The sequence below is a fragment of the Eupeodes corollae genome, chromosome 1 (assembly GCF_945859685.1).
Source record: "Eupeodes corollae chromosome 1, idEupCoro1.1, whole genome shotgun sequence".
Lineage (NCBI taxonomy): Eukaryota > Metazoa > Arthropoda > Insecta > Diptera > Syrphidae > Eupeodes > Eupeodes corollae.
The window spans coordinates 264,684,771-264,702,712 of NC_079147.1; the positions used below are offsets into that span (position 1 = coordinate 264,684,771).

At 33.1% G+C, this 17,942-nt stretch overlaps 1 protein-coding gene across 1 annotated transcript in view; it reads right to left on the minus strand.

Annotated features, from left to right (window-relative positions):
• Positions 1-1,151: 1,151 nt before the first annotated feature.
• LOC129942895 (gamma-aminobutyric acid receptor alpha-like) overlaps positions 1,152-17,942 on the minus strand; it is a 33,360-nt gene continuing 16,569 nt past the window's right edge. Inside the window, exons 5-7 of the mRNA XM_056052016.1 lie at positions 10,088-10,297; positions 2,573-3,190; positions 1,152-2,516 (exon numbers count right to left, since the gene is read on the minus strand). Of these exons, the coding sequence (XP_055907991.1) occupies positions 2,287-2,516; positions 2,573-3,190; positions 10,088-10,297 (1,058 nt within the window). The 3' untranslated portion in view covers positions 1,152-2,286. The remainder of the gene's footprint in view (positions 2,517-2,572; positions 3,191-10,087; positions 10,298-17,942) is intronic.

Here is a 17,942-nt window from a genome sequence, read left to right on the forward strand (position 1 = left end):
CTTGAGAAATCGAATCATAAAATTTCCCTTCTCAGATTTCTCAAAACAAAAGTGAGAAATTTGTATAAAAATTTTGAGAAAATGGAAATCCCTGAGATCTTTGAAATATAATCTGGTCAAATAGATTGGCAGTGCTATTTGTTCAAAGTAACAACTTCTAGTAAGAATGGTGAAGCTTTTTGTAAATATTTCTTTATTAAAGTAGCATGTCAGGTGAAAATTGGTCCAAAAATAAAAAAAAATGTTATGTTGAGTGATGATCTATAAGAGTCCTTGTGTTAACTGAACTTTTAAAGCCCTATGAGTTTCAAGTAAAAAACGCTTTTATGTGACTTGTGGAATGCCTAATTGTAAAGAACTACGGTCATTGACCTACTAGATATGGACTGCTAATAGCAAACTTTGCCTTAATTTCACCTATTTTTTAACTGTACCACACCTTTTTCTTTATTTTCAACGAAAATGTGGAGAAACTTTTAAACTAGAGTTTTATATTCTGTCAAAAATAATTTTTCAAAAAGAAATATTATTTTGAAACAAAGAATGGCATTAAAATTATTTTTTTCACCAAGCCTACAAAAGGGCAAAGGCAAGTGAATGACTAAGCTCTATAGAATATAATGTACCCAGTTTTTCTTTTAAAACATGAAACAGTTAGTAGGCTATTACAAATATAACATCTCATTAGAAAATTCTGTGTACGTGTATCAAAGATAGTTCAGTGTGAACGCCGTCTAAGAAGCAGTTTAACAATTAAAATTAACGAACAGGGGTGTTTTGGAGGAATATTGAATTGAAATATTTTTAGAGGTTGAGTAAACAGTGAGGAACTGAATTATAGTTTTAAGGTTTATTTGCACGTTTCATCATTTTGAATCTCATATCCGCTCATTTAAAAATAAATTAAAAAGGCTTGCATAACTTCCCAATCTACTTTGATTATCAAGTAAAAACAGTCTAATTTAATCTCATTTCAACTCGATACAAAAGACATTTCCACGTCCAAAAGATTTGTTTGTGCTTGAAAATAAATTCATATAAATTAAAAGACTGTGTTTGTTAGTATTTTAACTATTTTCTAAAATAGCATAATTATAGGTACTATTTTTATTTATATTTTATTATATTTTTCTATTTGATAATTTTTTTATTTGTACAAGTCTTCAAAATACATGGTCATTTTTATATCCTAAAAATAAAATTACAATATAAGTAATATAATTTATAATAATTTAAAATGTCTTTAATTAACAAAACTATTGAATTTTTAAACCTTAAAGAAAATGATAACTTATTTTGATAATTAAAATAGTGCGTAGTTATAACAATTGAAAAAGCTTATGAGTTAAACATTTTTTGATTTTTGTAGGTACCATTCATTTAATTATTGCCATCTGGTTATAGTTTGATGCAAGCTTATTTTTAGCCGTATTTGATTATATCAGCTTATGATCTATACAGAGAGAAGGTGACATAAAAATGTCTTTCTTCTTAGCTTATTCTATCTAAATATAACTCACAAAATAAAATCTTGTGTTTTATAGGGATCATAGCTATCAATGAAAAACGGCTGAAATAACTTTATTAAAATCCTTTTCAAGTGCATCTCTGTCATTGTACATTAAAAGTAATTATTAGTAGCGTTCTGTTTTTTTTTTTTTAATTCACTAATTCATTTGTCAATTATTGCAACTAAATGGTAAGTTTTTGTGATATTTTCTTTTTATATTTCTTGATAACCCATAGGCCAAACGAGTAAATAAACTCTAGCGAGTTACTGATAACTTTAAATCACTATTTCACTAGCTAGACTATTCGAAATTAGTTCACCAACGAGTAATTTGACAAAAAGAATACGTGTGCACTCGCTAACTACTACTCGCTCCTAATCTATAGCGAATGATCTACGTTTCTTCCGATTTTTTCATTGAAAAACTAATCGCTTTAAGAAGAGACTAACGAGTGGAATAGTAATCGTTAGTTATTCGTTGTGGAATATTCACTCGTTTATGACATCAGGGTAAGCTTAAGCCTACAAAATATCAAAGCAATATTAATAATATTAATTTATATAATAAGCTGTTGTAGAGTCCATTTAAAATAATACTTGTTTTTATTTCTTTTAGCAATTTAGTAGAAGAATGAAGTTTAAACCAAAATTCAAAATTTTATATCCATGTCCTTGGCTGATGTTATCCCGATCTCCAGAGTCAAACCTTTCCCTTGTGTTTATTTGTTTCTTCTCAATTTTCTTCTTGGACTTGTCTAAATTGCTAAAAGATAACATCAAGAACCCGAGTCTATGCCTGTTAAAATTCGCGAACTTCTTGACAAATAAGCTGTCCAATAGAATAAATTGATGATAAGAAATAACAATGGAAATACAACTCTCGAAGCTCGATCGATTTTCGAAACCGAGTTGAATTGTGGTTGACGTGGCTTTCGTTTGGATTTTGTTTTAAATTGGGCCTCCTCAGGGCGAAATGATGATGCCCGACGGGACGGTGCAGTTGTTTCTGAAAGAAATGAATATCAGATTAAAATTAAAAACGTCGCAATCTTAAAATCTTACCCTCAGCCCTCAACTGAACGACTTCCTCGGCGACTGTATGCTCTTTGGCAGTTTTGTGTTTTTCGTCCTTTCGAAAACATCGAAAACCAAAACACGAATAACGATAAGGCCGTCGATTCGATGGCGCTATTGGAAATGAACACATAGACAGCGGTATAACTTCGTAGATTTTCGATTCGGTGCTCGTATTGAATTCCGAAGGCATTCCACTGATATTCCTCAGTGTCGCCTCATCCTCATGATCCGTATCCGAAGCGCTATCTTCATCGTCGATAATAAAATAACACTCTCCAGAACCGTATTTGGTAAAGTAGTGCACAACGGCGAATTGTAAAATAGTGGCAAATATAAAAGCAAACGATAGAAAGACAAAAAAGTCGAGTGCTGTGGGATAGGGCACTTTTGGTAAGTCAGTTCTTGCTTCCAATCCAAGAAATGTCATCGTTAGAACGGTTGTTATGCCCAAAGATACTCTGTCTGCGGTTGCCTCTCGATTAAGCCAAAATGACACCCATGACAATACCACCAGGAGGCAGCATGGTCCATACACCTGAATAAGAAAGTTTCCCATGTGACGTTGTAGATGGAAATTCACCATCAGCATTGAATATTCAGCTTCTGTAAGAGGAAGGAAATGTTCATATATAAGCAATTTAACATTTTGATACTGGAAAGTGACCATAACTGTTTGTCAAGCTGTCACTATTCATATTGTCAAGTGACATCAAACTGTATAATTAATACAAATGTTAAACACACTCAATTTATCTTAAGTTGAAATGTGATTTGCTGGCGATTCCCAAATTGATTTACAATCACAAGTCAATTCAGATGGAAGAAGTGCAAGTTCTTTGATTTGAATCGATATCTCTGTCTCATATTTCCAATTGGACCAAGGGATATCCTCTGGAATAAACATACTTCTACTTTTCTCGGTTAAGGATGGACTATTTGCAGATGTACATAGATTTGTGTGTGTGCTTCTAATTAGGACATTGGGGAAATGATATTTTTGTTCAGTGGAAGGTATATGCAGAGGAATGAAATTTAAGGATTTTTGAAGGAAATCTTAAATGACAGGACTTTTGATTCAGTAAGTAGTCAATAATGATAATTAGATTGTTATTTTTTGTAACAATATCAGAAATTAGTTAATAAGATAAATAAAGTAGTGGTAATATTTGAAAGGGTAGCTTAAGTTTTTCAGTATCATCGTATTTTTAACTTCCCATAAGAATATATTGTAATGGGTCCGATTTGTCAAATTGAAAATTTTGACATTTCTCGACGTTTCAAGGTCACTAGAGTTGAAATAAAAGATTTTTAGAAAGATGTCTGTGCGTGCGTGTGTACGTACGTTTGTACGTCCGTACGCGACGTTTTTTCGTCGTCCATAGCTAAAGAACCAGAAGAGATATCGACTTCAAATAAATTTTGTTATACAGATAATAAGGCAGAAAGATGCAGAAAGGGCTCTCAACAAAATTGCGTGGGTGGTTTTTTACCATAGCAGTTTGAAAAAAGGTGAAAATTTTGGTTAACACTAAATATCTTACGAACCAAAAACGCTAGAGACTTGAATTAAATTTTATATAATATATTGTAACGTGATACCAAACAGGTATATTTTTTGAAAAAAAATCAATAAAACGGTTTTTTTTTTAAATCAATAAAACTGAAAAAAAAAATTTGTCACCTCCGAAATTTTACGACTGAAATATTATTTCATCTCTAAAGCAATTTTGTGCAACGAAGAATAATGTTTTTACATCTGAAAAAAATTTTGAAAAAAATCGAATTGACAGTTTTTTTTTACAAAAAATAAAAACCTAAAAAAAAAATTTATAAAAGTTGGTAAAAATTGATTTTCGACTCGAATATCTTTTCAAAACTTTGAGATATTGGCTTAAATTTACTTTTATCTTTCAAAAAATCTTGTTGTCAACATACAATTAAAGTTTGAAAAAAATCGAATTGACAGTTTTTTTACAAAAAATAAAAACCTAAACAAAAATTTATAAAAGTTGGTAAAAATTGATTTCGACTCAAATATCTTTTCAAAACTTTGAGATATTGGCTTAAATGTACTTTTATCTTTCAAAAAATCTTGTTGTCAACATTCAGATAAAGTTTAAAAAAAATGTATAAAAGTTGGTAAGAATTGAATTTCAACTCAAATATCTCTTTAAAAATTTTAAATATTAGCTTCAAAGTAATTTTATCTCATAGGAAATATTGTTTTCAACATTTGGTAAAATTTTTAAAAAATCGAATTGACAGTTTTTTTAACAAAAAATAAAACTCTAAAAAAAAACAATACTAAAACTTCGTAAAAATTTACTTTCGACTCAAATAGCTTTTCAAAACTTAAAAATATTGGCTTGAAACTTATTTTATTTCACAGAAAATATTGTTTTCGATATTCAGTAATTTTTATATAAAAATCCAACAGTCCGTTTTTTCATAAAATATAAAATCTACAAAAAATAGTACGCAAATTTGGTAAAAATTGATACGAGTACATAAAGACAAACTTTTAAGCAAGACAAATCGACAGACGGGATGGGAAGTTATCAGTGTGGGTCGCATCCCAGCCTCTTTTTATGAAAGATATTTATATGCTTAAGGAATAAGCATTATATTCTATAGACTTGAAAATATACAAGAGTTTTTCGTTTAAAATGTATGGTATTCTGGTCACATTAATAGAGACACTGAATTAAATTGATCGAATTTGACGTTCGTTCAAAGAAATAATCAGTTATGCCATCTCCGGTTGAAGCGCGTGTTTAGTGAATTGAGGTTCATTATGATGGGATGCGACCCACACTGATAACTTTTCTTCCTGTCTGTCAATTTGTCTTGCTTAAAAGTTTATAGGTTTTCGTGTTTTGTTAAAAAAGTTATCAGTTAAATTATTGTAAAAAATTTAAAAATAGTTAACAATATACATTTGATGAAATAGATTGATTTCAAAATCTATTTTTGATAACGAGATTTTTAGTCGGTAACCAATTCTTACAAATTTTAGTAGTATTTACAAATTGGATAATAGAAATTAATTTGAATTTAATATGTATTTGTTTTTGAGATATCGTTTTTACCAAATTTGCATACTAGTTTTTGTAGATTTTACCAACTTTTAGTTGGTTTAGTTCAGTCAAATTTTGAAAACAATATTTTTAATACAATAAAATTATTTTGAAGCCAATATCTTAAAGTTTTGAAAAGATATTAAAGTCGAAAACCAATTTTTACCAACTTTTGTTATTTTTTTTTATGTTTTTAATTTCTGAATCTTTCTGCATTATTATCTGCATACAAACATTTATTTGAAGTCGATATCTCTTCTGGTTCTTGAGCTATGGACGAAGAAAAAAAAGTCGCGACCGTACGGACGTACAGACCTACGAACGTAGGTACACACGCATGCACAGACATCTTTCTAAAAAAATTTTATTTCGACTGTAGACGAAAAAGAACTAAATAGAAGAAGTTCGTGAAGTAATAATTAATTTGAGGAAAGAGCGAAAGACTTTGAGACTAAAGACTAAATACCTAAAATTAGTACTCATATTACTTTTTGCAAGCAATTAAATTGATGTCCTTATAAATATGACCAGAGAAAAAACGAGTTATACCTTAATTTTTTGAGTTTTTTTAAATATCTGCCATCCATATTGAAGTTTTCTTTATTGTACGATAAGCAGGAATGAGGTTCGAAAGTCTTATGAACAGGTGAAACGAAATTCACAGGTACATAAACCTAGAACTGAAGGCTGCAAAGACGAAAGTGGAAACATCATAGTGGAACCGCAGTCAATGATCCATTCAATATAGACGACGAAAGCCAACAATCCCGTCCTTCCGACTTAGACGAAGTAAAGATTGCCAAATCTAAGCTGAAGTCTAATAAAGCCGCTGGAGCGGATGGCTTGAATGCCGAGCTCTTTAAAGCAGCTGGAGATAAGTTGGTTAGGAGCATGCACCAGCTTATCTGTAAGATATGGTCGGAAGAAAGCATGCCCGATGAATGGAACCTCAGTATTGTTTGCCCAATCCTGAAAAAAGGAGACCCTCTAAACTGCACCAACTATAGAGGAATAAGTCTACTTAACATCGCCTATAAAATCTTCTCTGCCGTAATATGTGAACGTCTAAAGCCCATCGTCAACAACCTGATAGGTCCTTATCAGTGTGGTTTTAGACCAGGAAAGTCCACAGTTGATCAAATATTCACATTACGGCAGATCCTGGAAAAAACTCAAGAACACCAAATCGACACCCACCATCTTTTCATCGATTTCAAGGCCGCATACGACAGCATCTACAGGGACGAGCTGTATAGAGCCATGTCTAGTTTTGGCATCCCTGCCAAACTCGTCCGTTTGTGCAGGATAGCCATGGAGATTTTACGCTGCTCCATAAAGGTTGGAAACAACTTAACAGAACCTTTCGATGTCAAAAAAGGTTTTAGACAAGGTGATGCGCTGTCATGCGATTTTTTTAACATCGTGCTTGAAAGAATAGTGCAGAGCTCACACGTCAACACTAGAGGCACTATCTTTCAAAAGTCTGTCCAATTACTGGCATATGCTGATGACATTGACATAATCGGAAGAACTCAGCGTGATGTCAATGGGGCTTTTGTGAGTATTGAGGCAGAGGCGGCAAAAATGGGTTTAACGGTTAATGAGGGCAAAACAAAGTACATGCTCCGAAGTTTTGGTCAAAACGTCACAATCGACAGACGTAACTTTGAGGTAGTCAAGGACTTCGTCTACCTAGGCTCCGCTGTAAACGCAGAAAACAACACCAGCGCTGAGATCAAACGCAGAATAACTCTTGCTTACCGCTGTTTCCTTGGACTAAGAAAGCAATTGAGTGGTAAAGTCCTCTCTCGAGGGATCAAAGTGTTGCTATATAAGACCCTTATCATCCCCATCCTGCTATATGGTGCAGAAGCATGGACCATGACAAAAGCGGATGAAAGCACCTTGGGTCGCTTCGAGAGAAAAGTTCTTCGTGTCATCTACGGTCCCGTACGCATCGAAGGGGAGTGGAGGAGAAGATGAAACGACGAACTGTACGGGCTGTACAGCGACGTAGACTTAGCCAGAAGAGTAAAAGTCCAACGACTAAGATGGCTCGTTCACGTAGAGCGCATGGAAACCAATGCTCCGGCCCGGAAAGTCTTCGAATCCACCCCCACAGGACAGCGCATAAGAGGAAGACCGCGGATCAGGTGGTGCGCACAAGTGGAAGGTGACCTCACCCAACTTAGAGCGCGAAACTGGAGACATCTAGCTAGGGACCGAGCTAGATGGAGAAGTTTGTTGGGTGAGGCCCTAGTTCACACAGGACTGTAGCGCCACCTTAAGTAAGTAAGTAATGTGATTTCAAAGAAGTATATTTTTTTGAAAAAAATCCATTTAACGGTTGTTTATATAAATCAAAAAATCTGAAAAAAATTGTCACCTCCAAAATTTTACGACTAAAATATGATTTCATCTCCAAAACAATTTTTTGCAACGACGAATAATGTTTTTGACATCTGATAAAACTTTGAGAAAAATCGAATTGACAGTTTTTTTTACAAAAAATAAAAACCTACAAAAAATTTATAAAAGTTGGTAAAAATATGATAATATATTGTTATAAATATATATTAATATTATATATTGTTTTCAACATTAGGACAAATTTTGAGAAAAATTGAATTGACAGTTTTTTTTACAAAAAATTAAAACCTAAAAAAAATGTATAAAAGTTTGTGATAATTGATTTTCGACTCAAATACCTACTCAAAAATTTGAAATATTGGCTTCAAACTAATTTTATCTTTCAAAAATTATTGTTGTTATCATTCAGTAAAATTTTGAAAAAAATCGAATTGACTGTTTTTGTACACAAAATTAAAAACCTAAAAAAAATTTAACAAAAGTTGGTCAAAATTACTTTCGACTCAGATAGCTTTTTAAAAATTAAAATATTGGCTTCAAACTTATTTTATTTTACAGAAAATATTGTTTTCGATATTCAGTAATTTTTATATAAAAATCTAACAGTCCGTTTTTTCATACAAAATCAAATCTACAAAAAATATTACGCAAATTTGGTAAAAATTGGTACGAGTACATATAGAAAAAACTTTTAAGCAAGACAAATCGACAGACGGGTTGGGAAGTTATCAGTGTGGGTACCTACAGTTTTTCAGCATTTTATAAAAAAAAATGTCAATTCGATTTTTCTCAAAATATTATCTGATATCACTTTATTTTTCGTTGCACAAAATTGTTTTGGAGATCAAACCATTTTTTATTCGTAGAATTTTGGGAGTGACATTTTTTTTTCAAGTTTTTTTGATTAATACAAAAACCGTTAGTTGAATTTTTTTTACAAAAATATACTTGTTTGGTATCACGTTACAATATATAATACAAAATCTAACTCAAGTCTCTAGCTATATTGGTTCTTGGCTTATTTAGGGTTAACCAAAATGTGCACCTTTTTTTAAACTGCTATGGTAAAAAAACCACCACCACAATTTTCTTAAGAGCCCTTTCTGCACTATTATCTGTATATAAAAATTTGTTTGAGGTCGATATCTCTTCTGGTTCTTGAGCTATGGACAACGAAAAAAACGTCGAGAATGTAGGTACACACGTACGTACAGACATCTCTGTAAAAATCTTCTATTTCGGTTTTAGGGACCTTGAAACGTCGAGAAATGTCAAAATTTTGAATTCGAAAAATCAGACCCATTGCAATAACTTCCTGTGGGAAGTTAAAAATTATTCTTTTGTGAAATAATTGAATCATTTCAATATTAAAATACAAAGTACCTTCCTACTTAATCAACTAAAAATCATCTTTACTCAACCCAACTACCCTCATTCATGGTTCTAGGTTCTATTAATACCCATAATCCAATTTGAAAAAAGCTTTAAAAAATTATTTGGAAAATTGTCTCTGATTATTGACAAAACGAGAGCTTCATTTATTTCATTTTTATTCTTTATTTGCAAGCGGAAGTAGAAGAAGCAGCAATGGAACCCTAGTTGAGGGAGGAAACTGCACTTTGGTATTTAAAATTATTAACATCGAGTTCTAATCAAAATGAACTCTGCACAAAATTTACTTAAAGCAGCACACAAATTAAGTGACAAAAAGTTGTTACAATACTTTATTGTTTGTCAAATAAAAGCAATTCTAAAGGACAACTATTTTTGCATCCTGCATGATTTTAAAGTAAACAAAAACAGAAAAATAACATTTTATGACTGATGTAAGGATTCGATGCTATTTTCTAATGACGTAAACGCGACGTAGTATCTAATGATCGGTTAAGAGTTCGCGTTGTTAAATAAGGACGGAGTGCTTAAACCTCAACCCCAAAAACGCTAAGATACATACCAAGCGTTCATATTCGTTGTAGTTTTGTACACAAAAACACAAATATTTGTCCTTGTTAATAAATTAAAATCAAAAACTGTTTCATTTGGGTATACTCACTGATAGTTCTAACTTGTTCCTTATGCTGTAAGTGCTGATTGTGTGTCCTTGACTTGGTGGATTTGGTGTGAATCTTTTGAACGGTATCTGTTGTATTGCCAGCAGGACAATCGACCAAATCAAATTGAGAAAGTTTCATATCCTCGGCAATGGCCACGGGCTGACGTGCTCGATTCCATCGATAAAGGACATCGTTTGTAGTGTATCCAACTAAATATGAGAGAAGAAGGGGTGCAGAGAAAAAATAGTAAAATAGAAATGATCATCAAAAAGGAGTAGCGTTGTGAATTTGATAAACATATTGTCGTGTATATATGAGTGTATTTTTGTATTGTATTTGAGAAATTGGTTTGTGTATGTATTTGAATGAGTACAGAGTATCCTTGGAAAGGTGGAAACAAAATGTCCTTGTTAGTAACTAAACTACCTATCTACCTTCAATGACCAAATAAATTGATAGGCTGTTGAACAAGGATATACAAATGGGGCTCTACGACGACAACGCGGACGCACAGAAAAATTGAATGAACTGGCAATAATAAAATGGGTCTATAGATACAAGTACTGGTACACCCTTAGCAAAGACTATCTCTCGTTGTCGTAACTCGCAGATATCACTTAAATTGGTGGCATTTATACACTGTTTGATTTGTTAACAAAGTAAGGGGACCATCATAGCCAGTTTCGCGACGAACTGATGATTGCATTGGGTTGAATAATTTTTTGTATGTCCTGTCAATCGGTGTGTGTATTAAATTAAAGGGAGAACCTTGGCTGAATGCGCGAGGTAAGCGATTTTCCGAAGGGACAAAATTACACACAAAAAAGTTTTTTTAAGGCAAATATTGATATTTTACCAACCACTTACACTAATGCTAACTGTGGTATACGTTTTGAGTTTTAATTGAATTCTTCCAACACAAAACGATGAGAATTCATGATGATAAAATCAAACTTCGATTTTGTTTTTAATTGATTGTAAGGAATTTAATCAGGATACAACTTTTAGTATAATAAAGTATCTTCAATAACTTTGATAAATGTTCAATAGAACCTGAAGAGATGGCGGTAAAGAAGGTATTGGGTTATAAATACAAACATTTTATATTTTAGCTGAGACTTACACTAAAGTTTTCAATATGTACAGAATATATATACTTGGTCCTTTTTAAAGTAACAGCTTACTACAAAAAAGTAACTAAAGTGTAATTGATTTCTAATGGATCAAAAATTAGAAACTCCAATCAAATGATTTTACTTTTCTTTTAAGTTGACGTCGTTTAGCTTAAGTCGTTAGGTATAAAAGAGTATATGAATATCTGGAATAATAATTAGAGCCTTCACATAAACAAATATAGACATTAAAAGACTCATAAAGGGTGCTTTGATTTTAAGGACCGATGTTAAATGTGAACCACGCCAAAACGTCAAATTTTTGTCTGCATTTCATTTGACATTTCTCAATTTCAAACTAACTAATCTAACCTATCAAAACCAAAGAAAAAACTGTAGCTGTTAAGAGGTTATAAGAATGAAAGATGAAAATTTTCGTATTTTAAAAGGAAATCCCTCTGAGGAAAACATCAAGCTCTCTTATGGAAAATGCGAGCATTTGGTTATTATAAATCTCTTCTTCTTTGGGTTGGTAATTATCTTTTGAACCGGATTGTTAAATTCAAAAAGTAATGGACGGGTTCAAATCTGATATCTACAAAATAAACGTTATTGTGCCCTAGAAGAAACATTTCGACGATGTTCAAGCGACTTAAATGATCTTATGATGGTTATATAACCAATCAATCTAAATGCTCTACGTTCAATACTGTCCAAGAGGCTTAAATAAGTTGCAGGAGCCCAGATATGTGAGTTATACTGAAGCTTTGGACGTGTATAAGTCTTGTAGATAACAGCCAGATCAGAGGGGGATAAAAACTTTTTGCATCGCCTTAGAAAACCCAAACATCTTGCTGCATTTTTGGCGACATCGCGTATTTGATTGTTCCACAAAAGGTAGTTGGTGATACACCAACGATGCAAGTGCCATCTATGGATAATAAAAAAAATTGGGTTTTCGAAGCACTAAATTCCACGCCGTTTCCAATTCCCCACTGTACAATGCTGTTTAGGTCGGAATTTTATGAGCTTATCATATCAAAACGAGTGTCGTTGCAGTTTCACATCCGAAGAAGAGGGATGGAATCTGAAATATGAAAAGCGAAAAGTCTATCGTCAGCGAAACAATGTATTGGATAAGAATTTGCCGACAGGAGATCATTAATAAAAATGCGAAAGAGTTTTGGAGATAAAATAGAGCCTTGTGGCACACCAGCATTTATTTTACGGTTTTCAGACTTGAATCCATCAAATACAAATTGTATTGAACGATTCGAAAGGTAATTACTAATGCAATGAATCAGGGATTCATGAAAACCGAAAGCATGAATTTTCGATAAGAGAGCCTGATGCCAAACCCTATCAAATGCTTTTGAAACATCAAGTGCAATAATCTTACTTTCTCCAGAATGATGTAAAGATTTGTTACACTGTTCGGTGAGATGAACCATGAGATCACCAGTGGACCTATTGCTACGAAAGCCGAATTGTCGGTCATTAAGAAGCTTTAGATCTTAGAGATATTTCTTGAGCTAATAATTAAACAGCGTTTCCATGACCTTGGAAAGAAGGGGCGTTAGTGCAATCGGTCGGTAATAAGACGGTGACGAAGATTCGTCTTTTTTGGGAATAGGCTAGACAAATGCGGTTTTCCATCTGCTCGGAACAAGGTCTGAGGAGTAGGGGAGATGAAAAAGCTTACGTAGTGGTTTTGCCAGCGTTGAAGAACACCTCCACAGATACAATGGCGGGGATACCATCCAGACCAGAGGATTTATGTATGTTAAGATCTTTTAGGACTGTCGTTACAGTACGAGTGCGAAGAAAGATTTGCCGCCTAGTATCACTAACTCACTCGAGTACAGGCGGAGTCGGCTCCCGGAAATAACGCCAGAATTTTTTGTCTAAAAAACGCCAGAAAATTCTTCATACCAAATTCTGGCTTTTTTCCTAGGAAAAAATCTAAAAATTTTCTGGCGTTTTTTCCATTTACAGAAATGGAAAAAAGGCAAAAAAAAATATTTGGAAAAAAAGCCAGAAATAACATTTCTGGCGTTTTTTCCTTTTCATGTTTAGGAAAAAACGGCAAAACTGTATTTTTATAAATTGTTGTAATAAATAAACAGTTTTGCTACACATTCTTTGTCTCTATCATCTATTGTAAGAATTATTGTTTAGTTGCGAAGCTGATGTAATATTGTGTATTATATGTCAGGTCCTTCCACCAACCCGCGGCCCGCGACCACGCTGGCTAGCCACGCTGCGCCGCCTCCGCAACGCCATGGCCGTGTAGCGTCCGCGATCCCCCCCGCGGGTGCATGTCAGGGGCTGTTTTTTCCTGTTGTGATAAAATGTCTACAATATTGACCAAGTAGCGACTTTTAAAATGCAAAACATTTTCTGGCTTTTTTTCCAAACTGATATTAGGAAATTAGACCAGAATATATCAATTGGTTTTCTGGCCTAGTTTCCATTTTGGTTTCTGTTTTTTTTTTCCATTTCTGTCTGGCACAATTTCCAATGTTTCTGGCTTATTTTCCACACAAAATTCTGCTTCTTTTGAAGCAGAAAACATTTTCTGTCGTTTTTTCCAAAAAAAAAAATAATTTCCGGGAGCCGCGGAGTCAACACACTCACTGGCAGCATTGAAGCGGCAGAGTGCCTAGCAAAGAGATTAGCTTTCTCTAAACAGCTAACACATGGAGTGTCATTGACAACGAGCGTAGGAACCGAGGAAAAGTAAGAATCCCTCATATTTTTACAAATGACCAAACATTTGTACTGCCTTTGGGACATTGCAGTATTTATTGCCGTAATTTTTGGTTATGTAAAAATTTGGTCCGTCAAATATGGGCGTTGCAGGCCTTCCTGGCTTGCTTGAACTTATTCCGGTTGTTCTCAGTTGGATTGGCTTTAAAACAACGGAAACTTAGCTTCTTGACCCTAATAACCTCTTTGATGCTCGCATGGAATCATGCGTTTCCCTTCGGTCTGATTCTTTCAACAATATTCGGGATAAAAGTTCTCATTCCTAGGAGAATCAAACCTGTGATCATATCAGCGCTGGCGTCAATGTCACTGTCGAGGAAGCATAGTGACCAGTTAAAGTTCCTAAAATAATTATAGAGACAGTTTCAGTTGGCTTTCTCGTATTGCCAAACGGTTCTCTTAGGAACTCTTTTTTTAATTGGAGAGTTTTTACACGAGAAATTTGCTGATATGGCACAATGGTCAGATGTGCCTAGAGGAGATAGAACACTAACAGCGTGCTTATCAGGTCAGAGGAAAAAAACAAGTCTGCTCGACCTACCACGTCCGATATTCGAGTGGGCTCGTTGACCAGCTGAGTAAGGTAGTTCAACTCAGCGAAGATCTCAGCACACACTTCTTCTGGTGTTGTCTGGCCCGAATGTTGAAGCCATGAAGAATTGTGTACATTGAAATCGCTCGTAACAACGATTTCAGTGCGAGGATAGGACGAAACAATTCTTTGGATGGAATCAGACAAAGCATTAAATTCAATAGAAGTTGACACTCTGTCTAGATTGGGGCTTGGATAAAGGAAGCAATAGTGAATGATTTCACGGAAAATTTAAACCACATAAAATTGAAAAAAGAATTGGTGCAGAGACCATATTGTGGCGAAAACTAATAAGCAACGTCATTCCTAATGTATTTGGCGAGACCATGGTAGAAAAGAATATAGGCACCAAGTTATACCCTTGAATAAATAATTCAGTGGGATCGGAATTCTCACCTACTCACCGTCTAGAAATTAATGCTTCGAAAACTCAAGCTCAAAAGCGTAACTCACCTCTAATGCCACTATTTATGGGTGATACTTGCATCGAGAAGACTGAACAGCTTTTTTAACTTCCCATAGGAAGTTATTGTAATGGGTCCGATTTGTCAAATTGAAAATTTTGACATTTCTCGACGTTTCAAGGTCCCTAAAGTCGAAATAAAAGATTTTTAGAAAGATGTCTGTGCGTGCGTGTGTACGTACGTTCGTACGTCCGTACGTTCGCGACGTTTTTTTCGTCGTCTATAGCTCAAGAACTAGAAGAGATATTGACTTCAAACAAATTTTGTTATACAGATAATAAGGCAGAAAAATGCAGAAAGGGCTCTCAAGAAAATTGTGTGGGTGGTTTTTTTACCATAGCAGTTTAAAAAAAAGGTGAAAATTTTGGTTAACCCTAAATATCTTACGAACCAAAAACGCTAGAGACTTGAATTAAATTTTATATAATAAAGTGTAACGTGATACCAAACAGGTATATTTTTTGAAAAAAATCTAGCTAACGGTTCTTTTTCTAAATCAAAAAAACTGAAAAAAAAAATTTGTCACCCCCTAAATTTATCGACTAACATATGATTTCATCTCCAAAACAATTTTGTGCAACGGAGAATAATGTTTTTGAAATCTGATAAAATTTTGAGAAAAATAGAATTGACATTTTTTTTATAAAAAATAAAAATCTAAAAAAAACATTACTCAAAGTTCGTAAAAATTAAATATCGATTCAAATATCTTTTCAAAAACTTGAAATTTAGGCTTCAAGCTTATTTTATCTTATAAAAAATATTGTTTTCAATATTTAGCAAAATTTTGAGAAAAATCGAATTGACAGTTTTTTTTACAAAAAATAAAAATTAAAAAAAAAATTTAATAAAAGTTGGTAAAAATTGATTTTCGACTCAAATATCTTTTCAAAACTTTGAGATATTGGCTTTAATTTACTTTTATCTTTCAAAAAATATTGTTTTCAACATTCAGTGAAATTTTGAACAAAATCGAATTGACAGTTTTTTTTTATAAAAAATTAAAAACCGAACAAAAATTAACAAAAGTTGGTAAAAATTGAATATGGATTCAAATATCTTTTCAAAAACTTGAAAGTTAGACTTCAAACTTATTTTATTTTATAAGAAATGTTGTTTTAAGCATTCTGAAAGATGTTGAGAAAAATCGAATTGACAGTTTTTTTACAAAAAATAAAAACCTTAAAAAAAATTTATAAAAGTTGGTAAAAATTGATTTTCAACTCAAATATCTTTTCAAAAATTGTAGATATTGGCTTTTAACTACTTTTATCTTTCAAAAAATATTGTTGTTAACATTTAGTAAAATTTTGAAAAAAATCGAATTGATAGTTTTTGTACAAAAATTAAATACCTAAAAAAAATTTAACAAAACTTGGTAAAAATTGATTTTCGACTCAAATATCTTTTCAAAACTATAAAATATTGGCTTCAAACTAATTTTATCTTATAGAAAATATTGTTTTCAACATTTGATAGAATTTTGAAGAAGATCGAATTGACGGTTTTTTACAAAAAATAAAACTGTAAAAAAACAATACTAAAACTTGGTAAAAATTTACTTTCCACTCAAATAGCTTTTCAAAAATTAAAAAAATTGGCTTCAAACTTATTTTATTTTACAGAAAATATTGTTTTCGATATTCAGTGATTTTTATATAAAAATCCAACAGTCCGTTTTTTCATAAAAAATAAAATCTATAAAAAATAGTACGCAAATTTGGTAAAATTGATACTAGTACATATAGAAAAACTTTTAAGCAAGACAAATCGACAGACGGGATGGGAAGTTATCAGTGTGGGTCGCATCCCAGCCTCATTTTATCTAGGTATGTGCATCACAAATCACTTGTTTTGGAGTGATCTTATATTCGACATCGTAAAAAATGCTGCTAAGTGCCCCAATAACGTATTTGAATCTTTTGAATAGAATTAAAAAAGAGCTTTAAAAATAATAGGCGATCGTTTCATTACTGAGACATTTTCTTCCCTTGAACACCGAGTTTCAAGCTCATCATTGGTTTATCGATATTTTCACCAGCAATGCTCTAGGAAAAAAGCCTTTTATATTTCTCCTCTCAAACAATTCAACCGGAATACCCGTACTATTGAGAATGCTTAGTAGTTTACCCTTGAGCCCAAATTGAACGTTCTGTTAATTATAGAGATTATTTCTGTAGCCGTACTACATGAATGTGGAACGTTTTACCAGACTCAATATTTCCCCTATCATTACAATGTGCAGACATTTATAACCAATGGGATTCGGTTTCTTCTTTCTAATCATGCCTTCCTTCATAATTGCTCGCAATGTGTCTAATGATTATAAGGGTATTCATAACCCCTTTAATGTGCGTTCAATATACATTAAAAAAGGACTTAATTTAAACATGGCGTTCAAATGAAAATGCATATCGTGCTACTTCGTGATTTGTTCGATCAATTTAATCGTCCGAATGTTCGTACAATGGGCAAAATCGCGCAAATGTTCGAGCAGATCAGGTTTGTAGAAGATGTGAAAACACCAATGTATGTGCGTACAGCCCGTAATGGGACTGAAGAGTCGTCCACCTCAAATCATAGTCGAGTTAGAACTAAAGCCTCTTGACCATGAAAAGCATCGCAAATGGTCAGAATGGTTGGAAAAAATGGAAATAGTGGATAATACATTTTCGAAGATCGGAAATCTTCAGTGATGAGGCACATTTTCACCTCAGTTGTTTCGCCAATAAGAAGAATTGTCGCATTTAGGCGAATAATAATCCAAGAGTGATTGTCGAAAAAGCAATGCACCCTCCAAGAGTTACCGGGCCGATTTTTTCCAACATAAAGCCGGTCAGGACCTTGCTGTGAATGGTGTTCGCTATCGTGAGATGATAACGAACTTTTTATGACTTTTTATGAGTGTTCAATAGGA